At 38.7% G+C, this 25,382-nt stretch overlaps 1 protein-coding gene across 7 annotated transcripts; it reads left to right on the forward strand.

The window, feature by feature from the left end:
- The first annotated feature begins 1,477 nt into the window (after positions 1-1,477).
- Positions 1,478-25,121, forward strand: LOC148843473 (uncharacterized). Of its 7 annotated transcripts, none has more exons than XM_088957114.1 (9): positions 1,478-2,058; positions 2,243-2,617; positions 4,149-4,307; positions 16,168-16,254; positions 19,628-19,720; positions 19,802-19,948; positions 23,620-23,727; positions 24,408-24,459; positions 24,535-25,121. In XM_088957114.1, exons 2-9 carry the CDS (start codon positions 2,330-2,332, stop codon positions 24,555-24,557), a joined length of 957 nt encoding a protein of 318 aa, XP_088813240.1. In that variant the 5' UTR covers positions 1,478-2,058; positions 2,243-2,329; the 3' UTR covers positions 24,558-25,121. The 7 variants fall into 7 exon arrangements, with proteins under 7 accessions (XP_088813240.1, XP_088813244.1, XP_088813246.1 ...); XM_088957118.1 differs by having other exon boundaries at positions 19,802-19,936; XM_088957115.1 differs by having other exon boundaries at positions 2,011-2,150.
- The last annotated feature ends 261 nt before the right edge of the window (positions 25,122-25,382 follow it).

Raw genomic sequence — 25,382 nt, forward strand, 5'->3', positions numbered from 1 at the left:
CGTTCGAAATCACTTCTATTTGTGTTTTAATAATAGTAAAATCATTGTGTATCGATCGAAACTCACTAATACAACACTGATACGACCTCAATCCGCCTTCGACACGACGAAAAGGAACGGTACAATTGATTTTGAGTTGTTCCCCGTGCTAAAAGCCTTAAGATATGGTACGTATCGGCCGATACGGGCTGATATGTGACGAAATTTTGAACCTTGGGTTGAATTGGTGAAGTATGGACTCGCTAGTGGTGGACACGAACTGAGCTTTTCACAAGCTATTCGAGCTCGGCTCAGCTCGACCTAGACTGAGCTTTGAGCCAAATATGAGCCTCATATGTGGCTCGTCTGTCAATCGAGCCAAGTTCGAACATTTTAAAGTTTGGCTTGTTAGGCTCGTGAGCCTAACGAACCTCTATATATGTATATCAACATATATAGAGACTTGAGAGGGAGAAAAATATTTCATCTTCTTTGATCAAGAAAACCTAAGCGGCAAAACCCTTTGTTTCTCTTCCTTGAATTTCGGACTTTCGTTCTCCTCTGCAGAATGCACATCTGCTCTCACAGGTTGACAGTCGATGGTCTCACCCTCTCAGCTCTCACCTAGTTATCGAAAGTGGGAGGATTGAGGAGCCTTCTGGTCTTAGGTTCTTAGCTCTCAACTCTCAGAGTCAGAGTTTCAACGCCTCTGGTTTTGGATCTCTCACTCTGCTACAATTACAAAATACACAAAAAGCTGTAGACAAACATGTTTTCGTTCTCCTCTCAGTGCTTTCACAACCGACGTCCAACAACAATAGTTTGCACCTTCCTTTCTCTACTTCTTGAAGTAGTTATCATCACCGACAAGAGCACTGGTAGTGGCACGTCCAAAGGATACGGTTGTGTGAGTTCTTCTTCTTCTTCTTCTAATTTGGGGTTCTTCTCTACATATAGGAGTTGGGGCTTCGAAGTTCAAGCGGCTCGAGCTCGAATCTATTTCTGATTTGGGGTTCTTCTCTATAGATTGGAGTTGGGACTTCGAAGGTTCATAATTGAGCTCGAGCTGAATCAAGCTCGAACTTGTGAATTTTGTAATCGAATCGAGCTCGAGCCTAAGCTCAAGCCTTGCATTTTGCTCGAGCCTAAGCTCGAGCCTTACATTTTCCTACAGAGCTGAGCTCAAATACTCAAATTTTCGACTCGGCTCGAACCGAATCCACCCCTAGGACTCGCTAAAACCTATTATCATTACAATGAATGTTGATTTCCTCTCAGCTTTTGTCTTGCGGGGTCAAAATCCTCCCCAATGTTTTTGAACCGTCCTTGACCCGGACGGTCAAACTCCTCCCCAGTTTTGTTTCACCCTTGACCCGTTCTTGAGTAAAAAACCGTTGACTTCGTTAGAAAACCATTGACCCGGGTGGTCGAACCGTCAATTCATTTGACCTGGACAACGGTTTGTGGTTTAAGAAATTGCAGAGAGGGGAGAAACTTTGAGATTGAGAGAGAAAAAGAAGAAGAAGAAGAAAAGTTGGAGAGATCTGAGAAAAATGTTTCATTTTTTATTAGATCTTAGATCTAAGATCTTAGAAAAAATGAAAAATCAATGAGATCTGACAACTCATACCTCATATCTCAGATCTGTCATTTGCGTTGTTATTGCCATCGCCATCTCATCGTCGCTGTTGCCATCACCTTCTTAGATCTCAGATCTGTCATTCTCCTCCTCTTCCTTCTTCTTCCCTCCTTTCCTCTTTCTTTCCTTCATTTTCTCTCTCCTTTTCCTTTTTTTACCTTTCCCCTTCATTTCTTTCTTTCTTTCTTTCTTATATTCTTTCTCAACCTACAAAAGGCTCTCTTTTCCATTTCTCATTTCTCATTTCTCATATATGACTATTTACTATTTTGTCATAATGCAAACTGTTCGACCCGAGCATTCGAATCACTGACCAGAAATTGGTAACTAAAACGATTCCGTTTCCAGGTCAGTTTTTAAAACCTTTAGGTCCACTAAAGAGCTCATTTAAGGGGAGGCTTTTAACGTTTCTCCCACAGCTTTACAAGTGATCAATCGAGGTAGCTTATTTTCTTTTACCAGCCTTTTCTTATATTTCATTCTCGTATGCTCATATTATTATATTTTTCCTTCCTCGGAGAAAGGGACAAAGGTGTGATTCCATTGAAATCTCGTTTGGTTTTCCGATCCACTAGGTCCTCCTTTTCGCCATAAAATGTAACCTGAAAATGTTTTTCTTACCAGAAAATTGGACAAGTGTGGGAAAACTACTCTGTGATGAACTGCTTGTTGTACATGTCTTCTGCGGCTATATGATCAAAGACTTTCATCATGAAGCGTTCTTTCTATGCCTTTTGTAGTTCATCATGGAAAAGAAGCATAGACCATTCTGGTATTAAGGCCATTAACTTACACTTCATGTTGACGAGATTTCGTGTTCAGTGTTTTACCACCCCATGTGGCAGCGGTAGTGGGCGTGCCTCTCGGTCATCGAAGCCGCATCCTGGGCTATCAGCCATGGATGAAGTTGAGAAAGGCGCTTTCTATGTTGTTCGCAAGGGGGATATCGTTGGTGTTTGTAAGACTTTAACTGATTGCCAAGCTCAAGTTGGATCTTCGGTAATTCATACATTGCCTTGTAAACTATTGTTATCTGTTTGATTCCCATTCTGTAGGTGGAGTTTCACATTTCTTGCAATGCTTCCTTCCAATTCGTTGAATTGTGCTACATACTTTTAGAATCATCAACCCCCTTTTTTGCTTTCTGAGCATTTTGTTAGGTCAAGGTTTTTTTCTTCCACGGCTGCATGTTATTGGTCCGTGGTTAAGGAAATAGTGAATGCTGATCTTTTTTCTTCATGATATCTCTACCGGTTTCTCAACTTGCACTATTGCACATTAGTTTCTGTTACAGATATGAATATCACTTCAAGGACCATATGGTAGTAGAATTGCTATTGTTGAATGTGTCTTTGCATCTTGATCAAGTCATTAATACTCTAGCAAGTCTATAAGCTGCAACATTTTTTTTTTCAGGCCAATGCTTCTTTAGACTCTGATCTTTACATTATTGTTGCAATTGATTAGTTCCTCAAAAATTTCTTCTTGAAGGGTTTTCTATAAAGTTATTAATGAATTGTGTATGCAATGCATGTAGGCAGTCAACCTTCCTAGCTGTGATTCGTGTTGACTACATTAAGATTTGGGCAGTCAGTGGCAATAAGGGATTTTATTAATCATTAAACCTATGGTACTTTTTTTATTATACAAAAGTACTTCTTTAATATGTCATTTTAGTTCTGGAAGCAAAGAAAAAAATGACATTTTAGTTCTGTCACAGAAAATAAAGACAGGAATATCTTGACGTTGGGAAAAACCCTGAAACTTGTTTTTACCATTCATGCTAATTGGTTAATATCGGTACTGCTTTAAAAATAGTATATTTCAATTTTGATCCTCTAAGCAAACCTTGTCATCACCTAGGATCGAGCACTTGCTTTGATAGTTCAAAAATGGGTGTTTCTTTGATGATTTTAGTGTGCTTTAAAGCTTCAACACTCAGAAAAGTCCATCTATTTTCTCTTGAAAACTTGATATCTCTTTTTTTTTTTTTTTCTTTTTTCAGCTGGAAAGAAATATCTGATTTTGCCATTTCTTGATATGGAAATTTCTTCTTACTGATAATAAATTACTAATTCTGTCAAATGGTTACTTAGTTTGTTAAATAGGTTATGTTAATTCTGTGGTATTGATAATGTTATATCCTAGTGAGGGAAAAAAGACACTTTTTGAGATGCATAATTATGCATTAAGTGAACTGCCCATCCATTTATGAGACTCCTCCCTACCAAACCATTTTTTCTGGGTCATTTGACTGTTTGATGTTTTTACATTCACAAGAGTTGAAGGTTGTTGGACATTTGCTTGGTATGTTATTTTGGTCATATGTACTTTATCCAGATTTTGATTTTATGATATTTGCTGCTTTTCCTGTTTTAAAAATTTTGAAATACATCCAGAAGAGGTCAACACTTGCATGCCACAACATGCTTTCGAATGTTTAGATTTTTAATTTTAACTTTATTACATATGGATAGATCACAGATGATTGTCATATCTTTCTTTATTTTTCCCTTTTTTACGGTCATAGGTATGTGATCCTTCAGTCAATGCGTACGAAGGGTATTCTCTGCCCAAGGAAGCTGAGGAGTTTCTTGTTGCACGTGGGCTCAAGAATGCTATGTATTCCATCAGTGCTAAGGATGTAACAGAGGACCTTTTTGGAGCTCTTATTCCTTGTCCTTTTCAGGTGATGTACCAAAAGAATCTCTTTTTGAAGAAATTTATGGTTGTATAGGTATTTATGATGCTATTTTGGAGTTGCTTGGTTGGTATGAATTTCTATTCTTCATGAAAGTAAATTGGTCAATAAAAAATGGAAAATGATATTGATGTTCATTATTTTTTTTGAAAGTTCTCTTTCAAAGGTAAACATGTAGATATTTTAGATATAATTCTTTTCCCTTGCCAAATAGAATATTTTGAGTGACCAAATTTACAGTCCTGTTCTTTTGCCGGTAGGGGTGGTGGAAGGGAATTGGTTAATGGGGAGGTTGATCAACTTTCATACGTTCCATAGAAACTGAACTTTCCCTCTTGTAAATTTTTGGTCACTTCCTCAGTTAAGTTTTACCCTTCTCCCAGGTGGGTAAATCACTTATCCATGGAAGGGGAAAATTGGCCAAACTATTGTGGGGCTAAAATGCATTTACTCGGGGATGTGTAACATTTCACCAGTTCCCAAGGTAAATGCATTTATCCAGGTAAACAATTTCTTGGCAAAATAATGAGGCCTCCATGGAAGTAAAGGACGAAAGAGTTGTCTAGCTCCCTAACATCTATCTATAGTACACACATTTAGACGGGTTCTTTGACTATGATCTTCACTTTGCAGTGTAGTTAAGCCTGAACATATTCCTATTTCCTAGAAAAGTGGAAATAAATGGAATGTCTTACTTTGCCTGGTTCACAACCTCCATTGAAGCTTCAATGTGGAAGGAAGCTTGTAGGAGGAAGATGAAGGGATAGAGATGGACAACTTACTTGGCAATCAATCGAGTGTTGATCATTGTTATTAATGGCCATTGACATGTGCAAGGATTTCAAATGGGAAGCTAAAGGGTCGTAGGGAGAGATTTGGGTCAAACTGGACTGTTGATTCAAACTATGCAGAAGCACTGAACTAGGTCCTATTGCATGGAAATTTAAGTAATTATGTGGGAATGGTGGAGTATAAGTCAATTAGGCGTAATTTTTTGACCAATAGAACTAGGCATAATAGTTCAAAGCCTGCAAATATAAGTAGTGGGCCGGATGGAGTTCAGTCCAATCTGGTAAGGGACATGAGATATTAAGTGGTCATGTGCCTGGCTTGATTGGGGCAATGATGGTCCATTGTCGTCTTTGTTGACCAAACAAGATGAATGTAAGTGTAGGGCATAAGAATGCTAGTTGTAGCCTGCAGTGGATGCCTAGCAAGGCTTTGGAGGTTGGCTCCCCTGAACAATGCAAGAAGATGGTGGATGACATTCAACAACCAGATTAAAAGAATGACTGGTCAAAATTTGAGGATGATGATGATTCGATCTCATCGGAAGACTCGAGTATTGCAAGTGTGGACTTGAGAAAGAAAGTGGATATGCAAGAGGCAAAGAGCATGCTAGTTTCACCACAGAGCAACTTTTTCTAGAACAAGAAGATGATGGAGCGGATGGCCAGAGGTCCAAGAATCCTACGATGATGGCCACTGCAACGGTCAATCTGGGAATTGGGAAAAGTAAGTGTTACAAACAAAACAAGACACCGATATCAATGGTGATGAGTTGCTACCATATCTCCAATAAGGAAAGGGTGTATGGAATGTGGAACGAAACTCTCCTCTGAAGCAATTTGGAGATACACCAATAAGTGCCACAAACAAAGAGCAAGACACCAATCTCAATGGTGATGAGTTGCTACCATATCTCCAACAAGGAAAGGGTGTATGGAATGTGGAACGAAACTCTCCTCTGACGCAATTTGGAGATAAACCAATAAGGGATCTGAAAGACTCCCAAGGTCAAGAGGGTAGAAGTGCTTCCTAACAAAGTCCCTTTTTTCAGACCTGTATGATTGGGATTAAGACCCTGAACTTGGTTACCAACCTAGAAAGTCTTGTTGGCTCCTTTGACCCATTTGGGTCTTCGTCTCCATGTTTGCATTTATTGAAGGTTGTGGATGCTAACGATCTCTATGTGCTTGTGATAGATTTACTTGACCTACAAATCTACAACCATTGCTTGAGACCTATCAAGAGGGGAGAGGGAAGGAGGTAGTGGGGGAGGTTGGAGATGGCAGAGGTTCAAATGGGGAACTGGTAAAGTGAGTTTGACTTGGGAACCCCCTCTTGAGAGCTTTTTGAAGCTGAACTTTGGTGGAAGTAGTCTTGGTAATCTAGGTTCGTCAGGGATGGGAGGGTACTGAGGAATGAGGCTGGGAATGTGGTTCTTATCTACTCGGGGCTCATAGGAGTTGGAAACTCCATTAGGGTGGAACTTGCAGCTTCTATCCAAGGAGTACAGCTAGCTGTGCAAATAGGTGTGGAACATCTGATAATAGAAGGGGACTCCAAGGTGGTAGTGGGGCGGCTACAAAACCTGAACTCTATACTGTGGTGTTTTAAGAATGAAATTAAAAAATTCAACTGCCTGACAAGGAGTTTCACAGTGAGAATACAATGGGTGGGGAGATCTGCTAACTCTATGGCTAATGGCCTTACAAAGCAAGGGGTAAATAGGGAAAGCTTATATTGGGCTCAATTGTAGATTGAATCAGTTTCCTGTTTTTTGTTTTCTGTTTTCTTTTGTCTTTCTTCCTGCTATTATGAGGGGACGTAGCTCGTGCTTCTCCATGGGAAGCTTGTAATTGCATTAATTCTCTATTAATGAATCTTATCTCTTTACTCATAAAAAAAATGGGGAATTGGATTGTAGGTAGGGATCAAGGAGAAGAAATTTGGAACCTATTAATAGCCGAACAAAGGAGAAGAGAGGTAGGAGAAGAGAAGAGAGGAGAGAAGAGAGAAGAGAGGAGAGAAGAGAAGAGAAGAGAGGGATTTAGAGTTTGCTATAGTGCCGCTACAGTGCTGGCGGCGCCAACTTATATTAATATATATAGGGTGACCATAATTAGAAGGGAAAGGACCCTTATGCCCCTACTTAAGTTACAACATAAAAAACAAAAGAAAAAACTGCTTTAGTTTGTCCAAACGAACCCTAATTCAGTAGAATACATATATAATAAATAAAGTTAACATTCCAACACTCCCCCTCAAGTTGGGACATGGATGTCAATCATGCCCAACTTGTCATACAAATTATTATGCCGCACGTGCTGAAGGCCCTTGGTGAAGATGTCTGCAAGTTATTCCTCTAAACTAACATAAGGAGTGCACACTTCTTCACTCACAAGTTTTTCTCTAATAAAATGCTTGTCCACTTCAATATGTTTTGTTCTATCATGGAGGACTGGGTTAGTAGCAATGTTGATAGCAGCCTTGTTGTCACAATAGAGTGACATAGGTTTGTTAACTACAAAACCCAACTCTCCTAACAATTTTTTTGTCCACATCATTTCAGCAACTCCATGAGACATGGCTTTGTATTCTGTCTCAGCACTGGATCTAGCCACCACACTTTGCTTCTTACTTCTCCGGGTGACTAGGTTTCCTCCCACAAAAGTACAATACCCACTGGTAGATTTTTTGTAATCGATTGTCCCTGCCTAATCAACATCTGTATACACCTCCACTTTCAAATGCCCATGTTTCTGGAAAAGCAAACCAACTCCTGGGAACTTTTTGAGGTATCAAAGGATTCTTTCTGTAATTTCAAAGTGAGTTGTCTTAGGATTATGCATGAACTGACTAAGAACACCCGCTGTATAGGCAATATCAGGTCTGGTCATAGACAAATATAAGAGTTTTCCTGCAAGTCTCTGGAACTTCTTTACATCTTTCAAACACTCCCCCTGACTGTCTCCTAGCTGATGGTTGGGTTCAATGGGTGAATCAATTGGTTTCACACCCAACTTGCTTGTATCCTCTAATAGATCTAGTACATATTTTCTTTGGGAAATAAAGATGCCCCTTTTTGAGTGGGCAACTTCAATTCCAAGAAAATAACGTAAGGGGCCTAGATCTTTCACCTCAAATTGAGTGGCTAGGAATTTCTTCAGCTTCTGTATTTCAGTCTTCCAGTACTATGATTACTATGTCATCAACATAGACAATTAAAGCTGCAATTTTTCCTTCACCTTTTTTCACAAATAAAGTATGATCTGATTGGCATTGTTTGAATCCCATCTGTTGCACTGCTAAATGAAACCTACTAAACCAGGCTTGAGGTGATTGCTTCAACCCATATAAAGATTTTTTTTTAACTTGCACACCTTCTGCTTACTACCTTTGGCATAGAAACCTGGAGGTTGAGTCATGTAAACCTCTTCCTCTAGGTCACCATTCAAGAATGCATTCTTGATATCCAACTGATGAAGTTCCCAATCAAGGTTAGCTGCCAGTGAGAGGAGGATTCTGATTGAATTCATCTTGGCTACTAGAGCAAAGGTCTCTGCATAGTCTACTCCATACACTTGTGTAAACCCTTTGGCCACCAATCTAGCTTTGTATCTTTCTACTGAACCATCAACTCTATGTTTTACTGTGAATACCCACTTGCAATCCACTGGTTCCTTCCCTTCAGGAAGATCCACTAACTCTCAGGTGCCATTTTTGTGTTAGGCATTAATTTCTTCCTTCATTGCATCTGTCCATTCAGGTTTGGATAAAGCTTCTGCCACATTCTTAGGAACAGAGACACTATCAATAGAGGAAAGGAATGCATGGTATGAAGGTGAAATATGATCATAGGACACAAAGTGAGAGATAGGATGTTTAGTTGTACAAGACCTAACACCCTTTCTCTTAGCAATAGGAACATGAAGATCATTAACAACAGGAGGATCAATGTTAAGAGATTCAGGCATATCAATGGGAACAAGTGTACCTGGCTGATGAGGAGGATCTACCTCTGGAGAGTCCGATGATATTGGTTGCATAGTTTCAGGTTCCACGGCACTTGAACTCTGCTGGCTCTTATGGTGGCGAAGAAAGACCCAAAATGGAGAAGGGTCAGGAAGATGAGGTAGTTGAACTTGAGTGTGTTTCTCCTCAACCCTACTCTCCCCTTGAGGAGAAACCGAGAAGAAGGGTTGACTCTCAAAGAATGATACATCCATGGAGACATAGTACTTGCGTGAAGCAGGATCATAGCAGTGGTAGCCCTTTTGAGATAACGGATAACCAAGAAAAACACACAGAGTGGCATGGGGATCGAATTTACCGCGAGTAGGGACAAGTCATGAACAAAGCAACGACACCCAAAGACACACATTGGAATGGGGGACAACGGAGCTGTAGGAAACAAGTGTTGATATGGGGCCTTATACTCTGGTAACTGAGATGGCATATGATTGATGATATATACAGCACGCATAACAACATTCATCCAAAAACGTTTCAGAACATTCATATGAAGTAATAAACCATGAGCTATTTCAAGTAGGTGACAATTTTTCGTTTCAGCAACACCGTTTTGTTGAGGTCTCCTAGCACAAGAACTGCGATGAAGAGATCCACACGAAGCAAAAAACACCGTGAGATCACTATGGAAGTACTCTTTTGCATTGTCTGACTGGAAAATGTGAATTTCAATTTGAAATTGAGTGAAAACCATTCGTTGGAAGTTTTTCACAATATTTGGCACTTCATCTCTAGATCGCATAGGATACACCCAAGTATATTTAGAGTAGTCATCGGTCAAAGTAATGAAATATTTATATCCAGTCTTAGTAGGTAGAGAAATAGGGCCCCAAACATCAGAATAGACAATATGAAAAGGAAATTCAGATCTTTTATTTCTTAAAGGAAAGGAATTTCTACAATGTTTGCTCAATTGGCATGTATGACACTGCAATTTACTAACTAACAATGACTTAAACACCTCAGGAAACATAAGTTTTAAAGACTTAAAACGAAAGGTGACCAAGACAATTATGCCACAAGTAGGCATGACTCTCACTAGAAAAACTTAAAGATTCTATAGCCGCAAGACTAGCTTTATTCTCCAACACGTTGAGTTCATCCACCATGCTTCCTCTACCAATCATCTTCGCCGAGGTCACACGAAGAAGGAAAGAAGTTACCGAATAATTCAAGGAATGAGTAATACTGCTAATGGAAAGTAAATTGATAGGTAATTTAGGAACATGCAACACATTAGAGAGGGTAAGACCAAGAGGAGGGAAGATGGTTCCTTGACCAGCTATGGTGGAATAAGACCCATTAGCCAATCTCTCCTTATCTCTCCCAGAAAGGAGGTTATATGCTTGAAATAAATTTGACTTACCAGTCATGTGGTTTGAGGCTCCAGAGTCAATTATTCAAGGGTAATCAGATGTATGAGGTGACACATGGAAGGTAGTGGTAGTGTTACCTGATGTAGATGCAAAGGAGGTAGAAGGAGTAGGGCCATAATCCATCTGGTGAAGTGTCCTACCATATAATTCCAAGTGGTCACGAAAGGAGTTGATGATCTCTTCCTTGGGGTCAGAACCAGAGTGTCGCTCTTGGGGTACCATGGGACTAGTCTCTTGAGATGCCACATTTGCTGAGTTATATTTCTTCTGACTCTGCTGGGTTGGCTTCTTACTCGGATCAGACTTCTTACTCAATTTCTGAGCCCATTTCGGTTTGCCATGAAGATCCCAACATGTGTCTCTAGTGTGCCTGAACTTTTGACAGTGAGTGCACCAAAGAACCTCCAACATTTGAACTTGTACCCCCTCGGACAGCTAGTGCAATCGGTTCCCTTTTTGTACAATTCACACACTTCTTCTGCTCTCTTCAGATTGAATTAGGGCATAAACTTCTTGGACTGAAGGTAGGTTCTTACTTCCTAAGATTTGTACCCTCATGTATTCATATGTAGGATTCAGCCCCAAAAGAAAGGCAAATACCCGTTGCTGGGAAACAAGTGATTTGTAGGCCTTTGCATCCTCATCGCACTTCCAATTCACATTTTGATAATGATCTAGTTCCTTCCAAATTGATGTTAAGTCTGAATAGTACACCGAAAGAGTCCTCTCCCCTTGCTTGCAAGTGGAGGATTCTGCTTGTAATTGATATATCTTTGCATAGTGTCTCTGTTCTGAATAGGTAGATTTTGCTTGTTCCCATATTTCACAAGCTGTTTCAGCCCACATAAAGGTCTTCTTTACTTGTGGCAGCATGGAAACCAAGAGCCATGACATCACCATGCTATTTTCTTGGTCCCATTTGTCATGTTCAACACTACCAATCATTGGTTCCTTGATTTTACCATTAATATACCCAATTTTTCCTCTATCAGTAATATAATATTTAATTCCCCTAGACCATTCAAGATAGTTCAGTCCATCAAAGGGGATTACAGCCATGGGGAAACTCATCCATGCCCCCACTCATTCCATTTTGACCTCCTGAAATTCCTGAAGTTGCAGAATTCTCAAAGGACATAATTCAAACACCTTTCAGACTTTACACACACCTTATGATCCCTCCTATCACCAAACAAACAGTCCTAGAAACACCAAGGATGAAGCCCACATGCACACACTGCAATCTAGACACAATCTGACCACAAACCAGCCTAGGTTGTCCAAAAAAAGCAAGATTTTAGGATGATCTCAGAGCTGATCTGACCTAGCAGTCACACTCCACCAACTTCCAGACACTCCAAACACATCGACTGCTAGGAGGGATCATAAACCAGTATGGTTACACCACAAGGGTTAAAAGATCAGGTCATCCACGACCTACAGATCTGAATTCTCGGACATGGGATCACACGATCCATAAAAAAAGAAGTTCGAACCTCACAGCTTCTCAGAAAACATTCAGCAGTCTGGAATCATATAGTTTCTTATTGGTACATGACCAAGGAAATGGAAAAAAACACTAAAAAAAAATTTGTACCAGTCGTAGGTCTGCACTTTTTTTATCTCAGTTGAAGAAGACAGCAGGTTGAAGCTTGTTCGATCTGCTCACAGGCCTAGCAGAACCTCTCTGATACCATATTAACAGCCGAACAGAGGAGAAGAGAGGTAGGAGAAGAGAAGAGGAAGAGAGGAGAGAAGAGAGAAGAGAGGAGAGAAGAGAAGAGAGAGATTTGGAACAAGGAAACAGGAACGCTCACAGACTTCACCACTCAATTCTTTTTTTACATTGATTCATTAAATGACAAAAGATATGCTGATGGAATGGCCTTCTTCCTCGCTCCCAATGGTTCCGCCTTGCCTTCTAGATGCTGCGCTATGGGTATTTTTAAACAATACAGAGAACTCGACCCTTTAGAAAATCGAGTTGTTGCCATGGAGTTTGATACTTACGGAAATGAATGGGACCCAGTACCCTCAGGAGAAAATTGGAGCTTAATACCCTATCATGTAGGTATTGACATCAACTCAGCTAGATCAGTAGCAACTGCTAACTGGACTAGTACTAGCTTCGAGGATGGGGAAATGACTATAGCTAATATTAGCTATAACTCTAGTACAAAAAACTTGAGTGTTCCCTGGACCTACGCTGACAATCCAACTTCTAGCTTCTCTTTTAAAGTTGATCTGAAGAATTACCTACCGGAATGGGTTGTGGTTGGGTTCTCTGGTTCCACAGGTCTAACAGGTGAGCTTCATGTGGTTCGCTCCTGGTATTTTTATTCGAGTTTACAAGTAGAGTCGTCTGATTCGAGTGAGGGAACGAATTGGAAGACAAAAATGGTGGTTGGAGTGGTTGTTGGGGCAAGTATTAGTGGCTTGGGTGTGATTTCTTTCATCCTGTGGATCAAGAGGAAAAGGCAAAGAGAAGAAGAAGAAGAGGAGGAAGATATGGTCTTTGGCAATTCCATTAATGAAGAATTTGAAAGGGGAATCGGACCAAAAAGGTTCTTGTATGGTGAGTTGGTTCGTGCAACAAATAACTTTGCAGAGGGCCGAAAGCTTGGAGAGGGAAATAAAGGAGGTAGTATTCTCAATGGATAGATTGAAGGCATCAGGTCTGGATGGTTTTCACTATGGATTTTTATCAAGAATGTTGGGACTTGGTAGATAATAAAAGATTTTCTTGGGAAGTTTTCAATGAATTTGTGGATAGGTAGTATATCAGTCTTTGTATTAATGCTACTTAGAAACCGGATGCCTTCTGCCCAAAGGATTTTAGGCCCATTAGTTTGGTTACTAGAATTTACAAGATTGTGGCCAAAGTGTTGTCATTAAGGTTAAAATTTGCCCTTTCTTCCATAACCAGTCAACCTCAAGGGGCTTTCACTCAAGATAAGCAAATCACAGACCAAATCTTGACAGCTAATGAGTGTGTGGAGGAAATGAGGAGAGCTATGAAAAAAGGATTTGTGTGTAAACTAGACCTTGAAAAGGCCTATGATTTGGAAGATTGGTCTTTCCTTTTCGAGGTTTTGTGAAACTGTGTTTGGGGAAGATGGTTCAATTGGATTGAAGGTTGTATAAAAACTTGCCATTACTCATTCTTGGTAGATGGAGTGATCAAGGATTTTCTCCAAGCTATTAGAGGGTTATGACAAGTTGATCTTCTGTCCCCTTTCTTGTTGACCCTAATGCAGATGTGTTTAGTAGGTTAATTTCAAGGGTAGATAGGATGGGACACATCAATGGATGGAGGATTGGAAGAAATATTACTGTTGTAACCCATTTGCAGTTCGTTGATGATACGATTATCTTTTGGTGGAGGAAATGATCCCCAAAGTGCAATGAGATTAAAGTGTGTGGTGAAATTATTCAAAGAATTATCGACTTTGAAGATAAATCTTGAGAAGAGTTGTGGTCGGGGTGAAGTTAATAGAGGAGTTGGGATATATAGCTGCTTCCCTAGGTTGTACCGCTGATTCTTGGTTGATGAAATATTTAGGTATGCTCCTAGGAGATAATCCTCGAGAGAGTAGGTTTTGGAGTCCAATTGTAGAGAAGTACACTAAGAGGTTGGTAGTTTTGAAAAGGAACTATATTTCTCTAGGCGGGAGAATAACTTTGATAAAGTCTACCTTAGTCAACCTACCGATTTACTATCTCTTAGTTTTCAAAAGGAGGCACCGAAGATAGAAAAGATTATGAGAGATTTCTTGTGGGAGCCTTTTGTTTTTTGATAAATTTCTTGTGGGAGCCAGTTGAACTTAGGAAAGATCATTTGGTTAGATGGGAGATAGTTTGTAAGAAGAGGGAGTAAGGGGGTTGGTTATTGGTAACCTTGGAAAGAAGAATACAACTTTGTTCGGTAAATGGTTGTGGAGATGGTCTTTGGTGAGATATGGAGTTGTGGTGTCAGGTGATGGAGAGTATACATGGGCAGGTAGGCAATGGTTGGGAACCTGGTATTGTTTCCGTTGGCAATTCTAGCCTCACCTTAGAAGGCTATTCATGGTGTCCTTCCCAAGTTCTTATTTCGTATCAGGTATAATGGGTGTATTAGAGACAGTTTTGTTTTGGGAGATGTTTGGGTTGGGAACTTTGCTCTTAAGGATAGTATTCCCTGCTCCATTTCATAAAGGAGCCTATTCAAAGATTTGTCTTTGTCTCCCCTAGGTTTGGTCTTAGTTGGGACCTAGGTTTTAGGAGAGGGTTGAGAGATCACGAGATGGAGTCTGCTACTTTGTTGTTAGAGATTCTTGATCATGTCTCCTTGGATCCTTCTCAATCGGATAATTGTATTTAGATATCTAATCCCAATAGTCTTTTCCATCCTCTTTGTGTAGTTCTCCTTCTTAGCCTTTTCCTTTCAAAGAAATTTGGTGTAAACCTATTCCACCCAAGATGCGTTTTGTTGGAAAGATTTCCATGGAACGATAAACACTTGGGAAAATTTGCAGAAAAGGGGTGAATAGAGCTCAATTTTTTTGGATGCAGCTGTAATTTGTCTTTTTGTATTAGGTATTTCAGGGGCTTTCAGGGATTATTTCTGTTAGTTTATTTGTAATGTAATGTAATGCTTTTGTTTGCTCTATCTTGGTGAGGGTGCCAGCTCACACCTCTCATTGGATTGCTTGTAATGTTTCTATTTATTCCATTAATGAAATTATTTTAATTATAAAAGAAAGCTTGCAAATGGGATGGCGGATACCCTAGCTAAACAGGGGGCAAATAGATATACATTGTACTGGGCAGAACTGTAACTGATTGTATGTGGGAGCAGATTAGATTAATGCTTTTCTGCTACCTATAACTTTTGTAACTGATTGTAACTTTTTCTATGGTATTAATTAAAGATTTCTTGCTGATCAAAAAAAAAAAACTGTATGCCTGTACCATATGTTACCCTGGAGGATGGCTGTTTGTATGGTGCCTAGAGGCATTGGGAGATATTAAATTTGGTCAGTTTGTACTTCAGCTTTCAAGAAAACCAAATGAAGAACACGCTTCTGGTTCTGGTAGAAAATGGCTCTTGATTCCTAGAAGTCTTTTAAAATGGGAAAAAGCACCTAAATGCATAAGGGTCTTCCCCAGAGCAGTCTGAAAACTAATGGAACAAAAAGAAATTTATTTTTGGTATTGCATAGCAAGTTATATCCTTTTGCACACCAAGTAAAATTATGAAGCTAATTTAACCAGTAAATAAAATTGTAGATGTTGGATCCTGTAAGAGTAAGAGTTCTTTAAAAGAAAAATGGTAAAACATAAAAGAAAAGGAAAACACTGCATCGTTATAATTTTGTTAGACACTGACTTTTATATATCTTGCTGATTTATGTATTTCTTTTTTTTTTTTTCGTTTTCAAATGCTATTAAATCATATTTTGTGCCTCCTTTTTACTGGTAACAACTGAGTTGCTTGATTTTGCTATTTCATTTTACTGCTGTATGCTTTCTTATTGTGTCTTATCATTTATTTCAAGAAATAACTAATTCACTGTAGTTTGATTATAAGTGTTTATCAAACTATAAAAATATGAATGCTTTTTCTTTGAAGTGCTTGTGAATTTGGAAATTTGGTTTATTGTTTTTGCTTTCAGCAACCAGTGTCTCCTAAAGACAAGACATCTAAGAAGGATTCCCCACAAAAGAGGTCACATGAAGCATTGGAATTAGACAGCAATGTGGTAGGATATTGCAATTTGCAATTCATTCTCTACAACATCTTTGTTCAGGAACTAGATCCAATAAGATTGGGATGCTACTGATTTGTCCAATAAGTTGAAGGTCAATTGTGTTTATTCTTTAGCTTCATCTGTCAATGGTACTTCAGGAGGTTACCGGTTTTTTTGATAAGTTAAAAATAAAATATATTAAGAAAAAGAAAAAGATTACAGAGACAGTGATAAGGCACCACCCAACAAAAACAAAGAAGCAAAGAAAATGGTGTAAAAAGCATTAAGACCAATTGTGGCATGGAAGCAAAGAAAATGACTTACTCAGAGGGTGCTTGCAATGAACTCTGGCTTTCCCCCCGTTTTTATGTTGGTGGAGCACTTGAGGTCCATAAATAGTGGCTACAACTTCAGCCCTTTTCTATTGGAAGGACAGTCTATTTATGTTTTTAATTGATTCCTGTGAGGTCAATTGTGAATCAATAGCATTTTTAGGCTGGTGGATTAGTTGTAATTTGTAATTTTTGGTTTCATAATTAAAATGTTGATTATTATTTCATGGGAAAATAAGTATAAGAATAGTGCAAAAGAATCTTAATATTTTCAAAAACTAACAGATTGTTATCATACAGGTCAACTAATTAATGTATAATTAATGTTTTTTATTTTTTATTTTTTATTTTTTAACTCTGAAGGATGTGTTAATTTATTATATGGATAAACCACTGAGTATTTAGTGTTCCTTTTCTATGGCTATTGTTGACATATGGTTGTTTTTGGGCATATGCTACTTTAGGCATGGACAAAAGATCCTCTTGTTATTTTTTGGATTTGTTGTATTAGTTGATTGGTTTTGGTTATATGATAAGAGCTAAATGTATATTGATGCTTATTCACCATTTCTTAAAAGTCTGTTTCATGTTAAAAAATTTACACCATGTTAATTATTGTATCTGTAAACTTACAATCCTTTCATGCTTCCATGAATTTTCACTGACAATACTTGGTTTTGTACCAAAACTGAAATTCATGACTTGATGCTAGGAATTAGCATATGAAATAAGCTCTCATGCAAGATTTCCTACACATTCTGTTTGAGAATCGATAGGTTTGAGGGCATTCTAGGACAAATCTTTCAGGGCATCGATAGGCTTGATTTTGTTCTTTTTTTTATATGAAATATTAACATTCATTGAATTTGATTAATCTCTGTAGGATAACATGCCCAATCCTTTTTAGTTGGGTTTCTGACCCCCAAAAGGTTTACAATTAAAATTCTGCCCACAAATCTGTAGGCTTGATTTATTCTCAATATGGTATTATCTATAGTAATATTCAAACCATTTTGCAGTTAGGTGTTGGCTCTATGTCTGTTGTGTCAGATCCCTTGAGGAAGCATGCCAAATTAGAGCATTCAGTTGAGGCACAAGAAACCTCTAAAATTGTATGATTCTGTCATAATGCTTGATGAATACTTTTTTTTTTTTTTTTTTTTTTTTCCTTTAAAGAAGAGAAAACATCCTGTCGTTGAGGAAGGAAAGTCCAAGGTTTAAAATGTTGGTATTGCTGGAAATATCGGGCATCTAAATAAAAGAAACATGTTCTGTTCTGTCATTTTGTGGCCCATCAACTACCTAGTATCCCTTTAGGTGCAAACCCTAAGGAGAGCAGTTTCTGGATTCCAGTGTTAGAAAGGCTTGCAAAGAGGTTGGAAATTTGGCAAAGGAATTACATTTCCTTGGGAGGCAGGATAACTTGATAAAATCGACACTTGCTAGCTAATTTGCCAGTTTATTTCCTCTTCGTCTTTAGGGTTTTGCAGGAGGTGAAGAAAGTAGAAAAGTTTATGAAGGGCTTCTTAAGGAGCCAGAGAAAAGAAAGGACCATCAGATTAAGTGGGAGATTGCTTGTAGGAACAAGAGGGAGTGTGGGCTAGGGATAGGGAATGTTGAGAGAGATTGTGGAGTAGGGTGGTGGAGAGTTGAGTATTCATGGTCTCCTTGGTAATGTCTGGGAAGTTGGTGTCTGTGCTGGGCAACGTTGGTTTCTCCTTGGCCATTAAATATTTCCTCTTGTACACTCAATTTTGATTCTTATGATCTACCTATTTTTTTCTTGAAAACTTGAAAAACAAATCTCAGAAATTCATTTATTTTGGTCCCATTGCCAACTTGATATGTTACCTTCACATTTCATTATTATCTATAGCACTTGGGTTTTAATTATAGTATATGGTATGACAAGGCACCTTTGCCGCAGCTAATTCATTACAGGTTATAGAACAGAAGCCTTTTTTCTTTAAGATGAGAAAAAAAAGGGGAAGGCCTGCTAATTGTTCAAATTTTCTTTGCTAAATCTGATACTTGGGGATGAGAAAGGCTGAGACACTGTTTGGAGAGATCTCTCTCAAGTCTCAATCTAAAGATTTTGATAAGATAGTCATTTTGTGTTTCTGCTTTCTTGGCTAATCAAAGGTATATTGTCCATCTTCAGGGCCTGTTATTGCACTAAAAACCTCAAATTTGATATTTGTTTTTTCATGTCTAATGGAATTGAGATGTCCATGCATTAAAGACCTTACTCTTCTTGCAGAATCTGATATTTGAAATCTGTGTGATCCTTGGGTAATAAAAATGTCTCAACTGTTAGTAATTAGTAGATGGTCTGGTTTCCCTTGGTTTCAGTACTGGCTCTAAATTTGCAATTCAAATTTCAGAAAACCCTAGTCCTCATTTCCTACAGCTTTAAAGGGTCCGGCTGGGTAGCTATTACCATCTTGGATTTAGAACCTTAACACATCTGAGCACGTCCTGAGGTTAGAAGTCCCAATTGGATGGCTTCAGCCTAAGTAGGAGTCCTTGCACTATTCTCCCAAGGAAGGTGCTATTATTGACTCAGTATTAAGACTTAATACTCTTATATAATGGAATCCACCTCAACACAGTGAGAATTGCTTAGCCATTAATAAATTCTATTTGGAGTTTCTTCCAAAGATCAACTTCTAAACAGTAAGGGGAAAAGGGTCACCCAAGTGGCTTCACAGGAAAACTTCTGGCAGTTCTGTGTTGTTACTTGTTCCTAATCAGTCACTCTTCATCTATTGGACTACCCATTTATCTTTCATTTTTCTAACCAGTGATTATGCCTCTGTAATTGTTCAAGTTCAACTGAATGAAAATATAACTAACAAACTGGAAAGAATATCTGAGCAACTGTAACTCATATGGTGACTGGTGAGACATTCTTGATGCTAGTGGTTTTGTTCAAAGGCTAAAAGGTGTTATGCTATATAACTCTATGTGATGAATTTGTCAGTCAATGCATAACTTACATGTTATTCCATTGTTCTGTTGCACATGGACCTGATCACCATGTACATATACAGTTGTCCTGCATTCTTGAGTTCGATGGTGCTTCAAAAGGAAATCTTGGGAAAGCTGGTGCTGGGGCTGTACTTCGAGCTGAAGATGGAAGTGTGGTATGCAATTCCTTGAATAGATGCCATGTTTTTTTCCTACTAATAACTTTTCTGAAACTTTATCCTTCATTTTTTGTGAAGATTTATCGATTGCGTGAAGGTGTAGATGGTACTGCAAACAACAGTATTGCTCGATATCGAGCAATGCTCTTAGGATTAAAATATGCTCTCAAGAAAGGTGTTAAACGAATTCACGTGCAGGGTGACTCCAAAATTGTATGTATGCAGGTCTGTTTATTTTCCCCAATTGCATCAATGTTTTAATTGCTTTGTTTCCTGTGTTTTTGCTTGACTAATAGTGTTTATTTTAGTCCTTGCTTCTTTCATGGTTTAAAATGTCCCTAATTTCCCTAATATTTCCACGACATATTTCCATTTCTATGGGTGGCGACACAATTTTACCGGAATCGACATATCCCCAATGAACACTACCAACACTATGTGGAGTACAAGAGATAGTTTCCATGACATACATATTCCCCAATGGACACTACCAGCACTATATGGAGTACAAGAGATAGTATTATAACATAAGTTGGTGATAACATTTTAGATATGTGGAGTAACAATGTTATTGCCTGCTTTACACGATTACCACTTTGAGCTAGCTCAATATTCATTTCAAGCATGAAGTTAAATATTAGCTTTTCCCTGTGTAATAGATTATTTGGTTGATATATTACAACCATTTACATTTTCTATGAGTTCAAATTTTCTTTAACTCATTCTATCATTAAGCTTTGAATCTTAAGGTTTACAGGGCAACTTCTGAACGTATAATAGATTATTTGGTTGAATCTTAGTTTCTTAGCTTTGTTTAGTGATTTGGAACAAGATAATGATTTAAAAGGGTGTGTCTATGCTGCTTTTATAATTTCATAAAATATCATTCCATCTATTGCATATTTTTCAATGTTTCCACCATGTTTATAATTTTTACAATATTTCCATTCGATATTTTTTACATTTCCAAAATTTTTGAATATGTACTTGCATTTTAAACCTTGGCTTCTTTTATTGATCCTTCTCTTTTTGAATATGTACTTACATTGACATCCTTTTCTTTTCCTTTTAGTATATATAATTGTTTTTTAATCAATAACACTTTCATTAATTCATCAGTAGAAAATTTGCAAGTGGAAGACAAACACACTTATCTTCCAAGAGTCACAAAGAACTTCAAGAAAGGAACGAAGAAAATACAAAGATACAAGGACACTAACATTACAACTTAGCCCAAAACAAGGAATCCCTTTCTGCCCCTTGTTTTGCTAAACCGTCAGCTAGGGAATTAGCTTATCTCTTAATCCAACATGTCTTAACTTCCATCTCCCGCACCAGCCATTTGAATTTCCTCTTCTCATTGTTATACTTCCAAAGATCATTTTGTTCTTTGGTCAGCCACCCTATCACCACCTCTGAATCCCTTTCAATTATAAGTTTCGTGATGTTTAATTCCTTAGCTTTCCGGGCTCCTTCCATAACTGCACATATCTCAGTTCTAAGGGAGTCACCCACTCCAATTGGGCCTGAGAACATAGCAGAGATGTCCCCATTTTCATCTCTAAAAACACCCTCGATCCCTGATTGTCTCGGGTTTCCCCTACTGCATCCATCAAAGTTTAATTTCAAGAATCCACTAGGTGGGGGGGTCCAAGCCACGCTCATTACTTGGTCTGCGTGCAACTTGCAATTTCACCCCACTTCCTCAACATGTCATCCACAGTGTAATCTGTGAATATTTCCAGAGATTTCAGCCACTGTACCGCCCTAAACTGTATGATAGCCCTCAAATCTGTTGTCCCTCTCTGAGTTTCTAAGAATATCCTAGAGTTCCTTTCTTCCCACAGTGTCTAACATACTACAGTCCTTAGTCCTCTCCACCTTGTCCTTCCCCTTTTTAACCGCCACCTGAAGGAGGGGGCGAAAAGGCCCTGCATGTCTGATGGGGGATTCCAGCTGCATTCAAATGAGGAGAAAGCCCAATCCCAAAATGACCTCGCGAAGTGGCACGACACCATTAGGTGAAAACCAGTCTCCCCATTTGCTTTACACAGAACACACCACTGAGGTGACAAGCAAGTATTGGGTCTCTTCTTTTGGAGTAGATCACTAGTGTTGATTCTTTCCAGATAGGCTTCCCAACAAAAACTACCAACCCTAGGAGGTATAGCTCTGCACCAAACCTCACCAACAGGAAGAGGGGACAAGGTAGGACTGGTGAACTGACATAAGACTTTGAAGAACGAAGCACAAGAGAAAATGCCATTGGGGTTAGGTGTCCAAATTCTAGAATCCGCCCTAGTGGGGTCTAAGACAACATTATCAAGAAGTGCAAGAAGGCTCGAAATACAGTCGAAGTCTGAATCCCTCAAATCTCTTCTTAGACCCAAGTTCCACCCAATCCTAGAAGCGGAAGAGGACGGGGTGGTGAAAGACGAGATCGGCTCATTTTTCAAATCAGAAAGAGCGTACAAAGATGGAAATTGATCCTTTAGAGGGGCACTCCCCACTCAGGTTTGTTCCCAAAATTTTATGGAGTTACCGGAATTCAAGTCATACCTGATATTAGGAATGAAAACTGGTAGCAGGTCATGAATGGCTTTCCAAGGAGAATTGCTTGTGATCCTAGCTCTGATTCCAGCGTCCCATCCGTTGTGCTCCAGCCCATGAATACTTGCCACTATTCTAGCCCATAGCTTCTCCTTCTCCATAGGAAACCTCCACAACCACTTCCCCAGCAGAGTCATATTCCTTCTCCTAATACTCCCCAGCCCCAAACCACCACACGACTTACTCCTGCACACTATTTCCCAGCTAACTCTATGATCCCTCTTCTCTTCTCCAGGCTTCCATAGGAAATCTCTCATTAACTTCTCTAATCTGTTAGCAATCTTCACTGGGATTTTAAACACCGACAGGAAAAAGATGGGTAAGTTAGCAAGCGTGGCCTTAATTAATGTAATTCTCCCGCCAAGAGAGAGGTAATTCTTTTTCCAGGATACCAATCTTTTTTCAAACCTTTCCATCACCGGGTTCTAGAAGCTCTCTCTCTTGGGATTATCACCTAATGGTAATCCTAAATAGTTCAGAGGCCACCCCATGACTTCACACCCCAACACTTCAGCACTCTCTTTGATCTCTCCCTCCTCCAAATCCACCCCACTACACAGCTTTTCCCAAGGTTAACCTTCAAATTGGACAGTTGCTCAAACAGTTGTATCACCAACCTTAAATTCCTGATAAACCTCACATTACCACCTTCACAAAACAGAATTGTGTCATCAGCAAGTTGTAAATGTGTGAGGGGGGTTTCCATCCTCCCAACCCTCCAGCCTCTAATGAGCCCCCTAGAATCTGCTCTGTGAATCAATTTCCCCAAAACGTCCACAATTAAAATGAACAAGAAAGGAGAAAGGGGGTCTCCTTGTCTTATACCCCTAATGGCTGGAAAGAAATCTACTACTGGCCCATTCACTAGCACTGAATAATGACAATTCCGGACACAGCCCATGATCCACTTGCACCATCTAGCCCCAAACCCGAATTTGGTTAAAACTTTCCTCAAGATCTCCCAGTCCACCAGGTCATAAGCCTTTTCCAAGTCCAGCTTACAGACCACTCCCTTCTTCTTATCCCTCTTAAAGTTCTCCACACTCTCATTAGCAGTTAAAATCTGGTCTATAATTTGTCTTCCACTCACAAAAGCTCCTTGATAGTGTTCAATGATATCCGGAATTACCTTCTTCAACCTCAAAGACAACACTTTTGCAATGATGTGTGTGGACTGTGGTACTTTAACCCTATTTATGTATTTCTCTCTAGTAGACTTTTCTTCTTACTTTGTGGTAATAGATTCCTATTGAATTCTTTTCTTCCTCTACTATGTTCTGGAACAGGTTCAGGGTCTATGGAAAACCAAGAACCAGAACATGTCGGACTTGTTAAAGGAGGTCAAGGAGCTCAAAGATAAATTTCTGTCTTTTGAGATTAGTCACGTTCTCAGGGTACACAAATTCTTTGTGTTTCAATTCCAATAGTACTTGTTATCAGTATCTGGATAATTTTATACATTTTAGGAATATTTGAACTCTGTCATCTGCTAGAGATCTAAAAGGATTATAATGCAAAATTAATAATTGCTGCATTTCTGGCCTAATTGGTAATATAAATTAATAATTATCACGTTGATGGATCCTGTTGTTTGTAGTGAAGTAAGCAGAAACATATCATTGTTTATGTTGTTATGGTGCTAACAACCTGAATGGTGGAATCTGCTACATTTTCATTTGATTCTCCCCTTCTGAAAAAATTTCTTTTTTTACTATTAATAAGTAAGCAAATTACATGCTACACTGATGCTATCATTGTTTATGTTGTTATGGTGCTAACAACCTGAATGGTGGGATCTGCTACATTTTGATTTGATTCTCCCCTTCTGGATTTTCTTTTTTAACTATTAATAAGTAAGCAAATTACATGCTACACTGATGCTATGACACAACTATTAGAAAATTGATTGGAATATAATAAAGTAGATTGTCTTCTTGCTTTGGGATGCTGATGCTGATGTTTTTTGTTGGTTCATTGCTTTTATATATTCACCAGCTTTCTCTGTGTTTATCACTTTATCTTGGTTCTTCATAAATTTATCCCACTCAGAAACTTTATTGTGTTCGTTCTGAAGGACTTCAATTCTGATGCTGATGCTCAAGCAAAATTGGCTGTCAATCTTCAAGGTAAGATACTCAATTCCTCATCTAGTCCTATTCTGTTAATTATGGAAAGTTGATTGGATGCATCTACCTCTTCAGATGGTGAAGTTCAAGTGGAGTGAAAAGTAACTTGTGAATAATCAACAACAGCTCCATTCTTAATGTTTCTGCTGGAGAAATGGACAGTACATGAATATTACTACCTTATACTGCAAATGGGGTCAAAGATTAATGACTTTGTGATCCCATAGTCTGGCCTGTTGGTGAGCGATGCCAATGTGACAACGGTTACCCCCCTGTGCCTGGATGGTACTTACTGGATACAATTTTAGCATGCCCCGACTTTGGGCTTTATTGAGTATGGTGTCTACCTTGGAATTTTTTAGGAAGGCTGATACAGTTTTGTGCATTGGTGGGAAAAAATTTAAGGATTTCAGCTTGAGCTTCATTGAGAACGAGACAATACTCTAGTTTAAGGATTTCAGTTTGGTGCCTCTGTTTCACAAGGGAGGAATTTCAAGGGAAGAGAATTTATTATTATCTGTACTTAAATTTATTAAAATGACTATTTATTTCAAGTCTAGATCAGCTGACGTGTATAAACCAATCCCTTGTTGTGCAATATTTTTTGGTTTTGTTGAAATTGAACTGAATAAATTGGTAGTGGTCCATGAAAAGTTCTAGCTGGAACTGAGGTTCTGTTTGTTTGTGGGGCAAATCTGAATCTCGTAAAATTTGCACCAGGTTCAGTTTTTCATCTGCTTATTTTTGTAAGGGCAAATTTCTTAAGTGGTTTATGAAATTGATTGACTCTACCTTTACTGTGAAAGTACCCTTAAGTTCTCTGACAATTGAATAATTCCTCTACTCCGCTCACATGCCACCCCATGTGACTATTATATTTTGAGAAAATGATACTAATACCCTTTCAGTTATTTGCTTATTTG

Source organism: Nelumbo lutea, chromosome 8 (assembly GCF_056320005.1).
Source record: "Nelumbo lutea isolate HS-2025 chromosome 8, American lotus-T2T, whole genome shotgun sequence".
Taxonomy (NCBI): domain Eukaryota; kingdom Viridiplantae; phylum Streptophyta; class Magnoliopsida; order Proteales; family Nelumbonaceae; genus Nelumbo; species Nelumbo lutea.

Excerpts from the sequence above, each read along its gene's own strand:
- LOC148843473 (XM_088957114.1), top strand. The coding sequence starts at position 2,330 with ATGAAGCGTTCTTTCTATGCCTTTTGTAGTTCATCATGGAAAAGAAGC. Across the intron at positions 2,618-4,148 it reads AAGCTCAAGTTGGATCTTCG|GTATGTGATCCTTCAGTCAA; the intron begins GTAATTCATACA and ends TTACGGTCATAG. Across the intron at positions 16,255-19,627 it reads TGGAATTAGACAGCAATGTG|TTGTCCTGCATTCTTGAGTT; the intron begins GTAGGATATTGC and ends GTACATATACAG.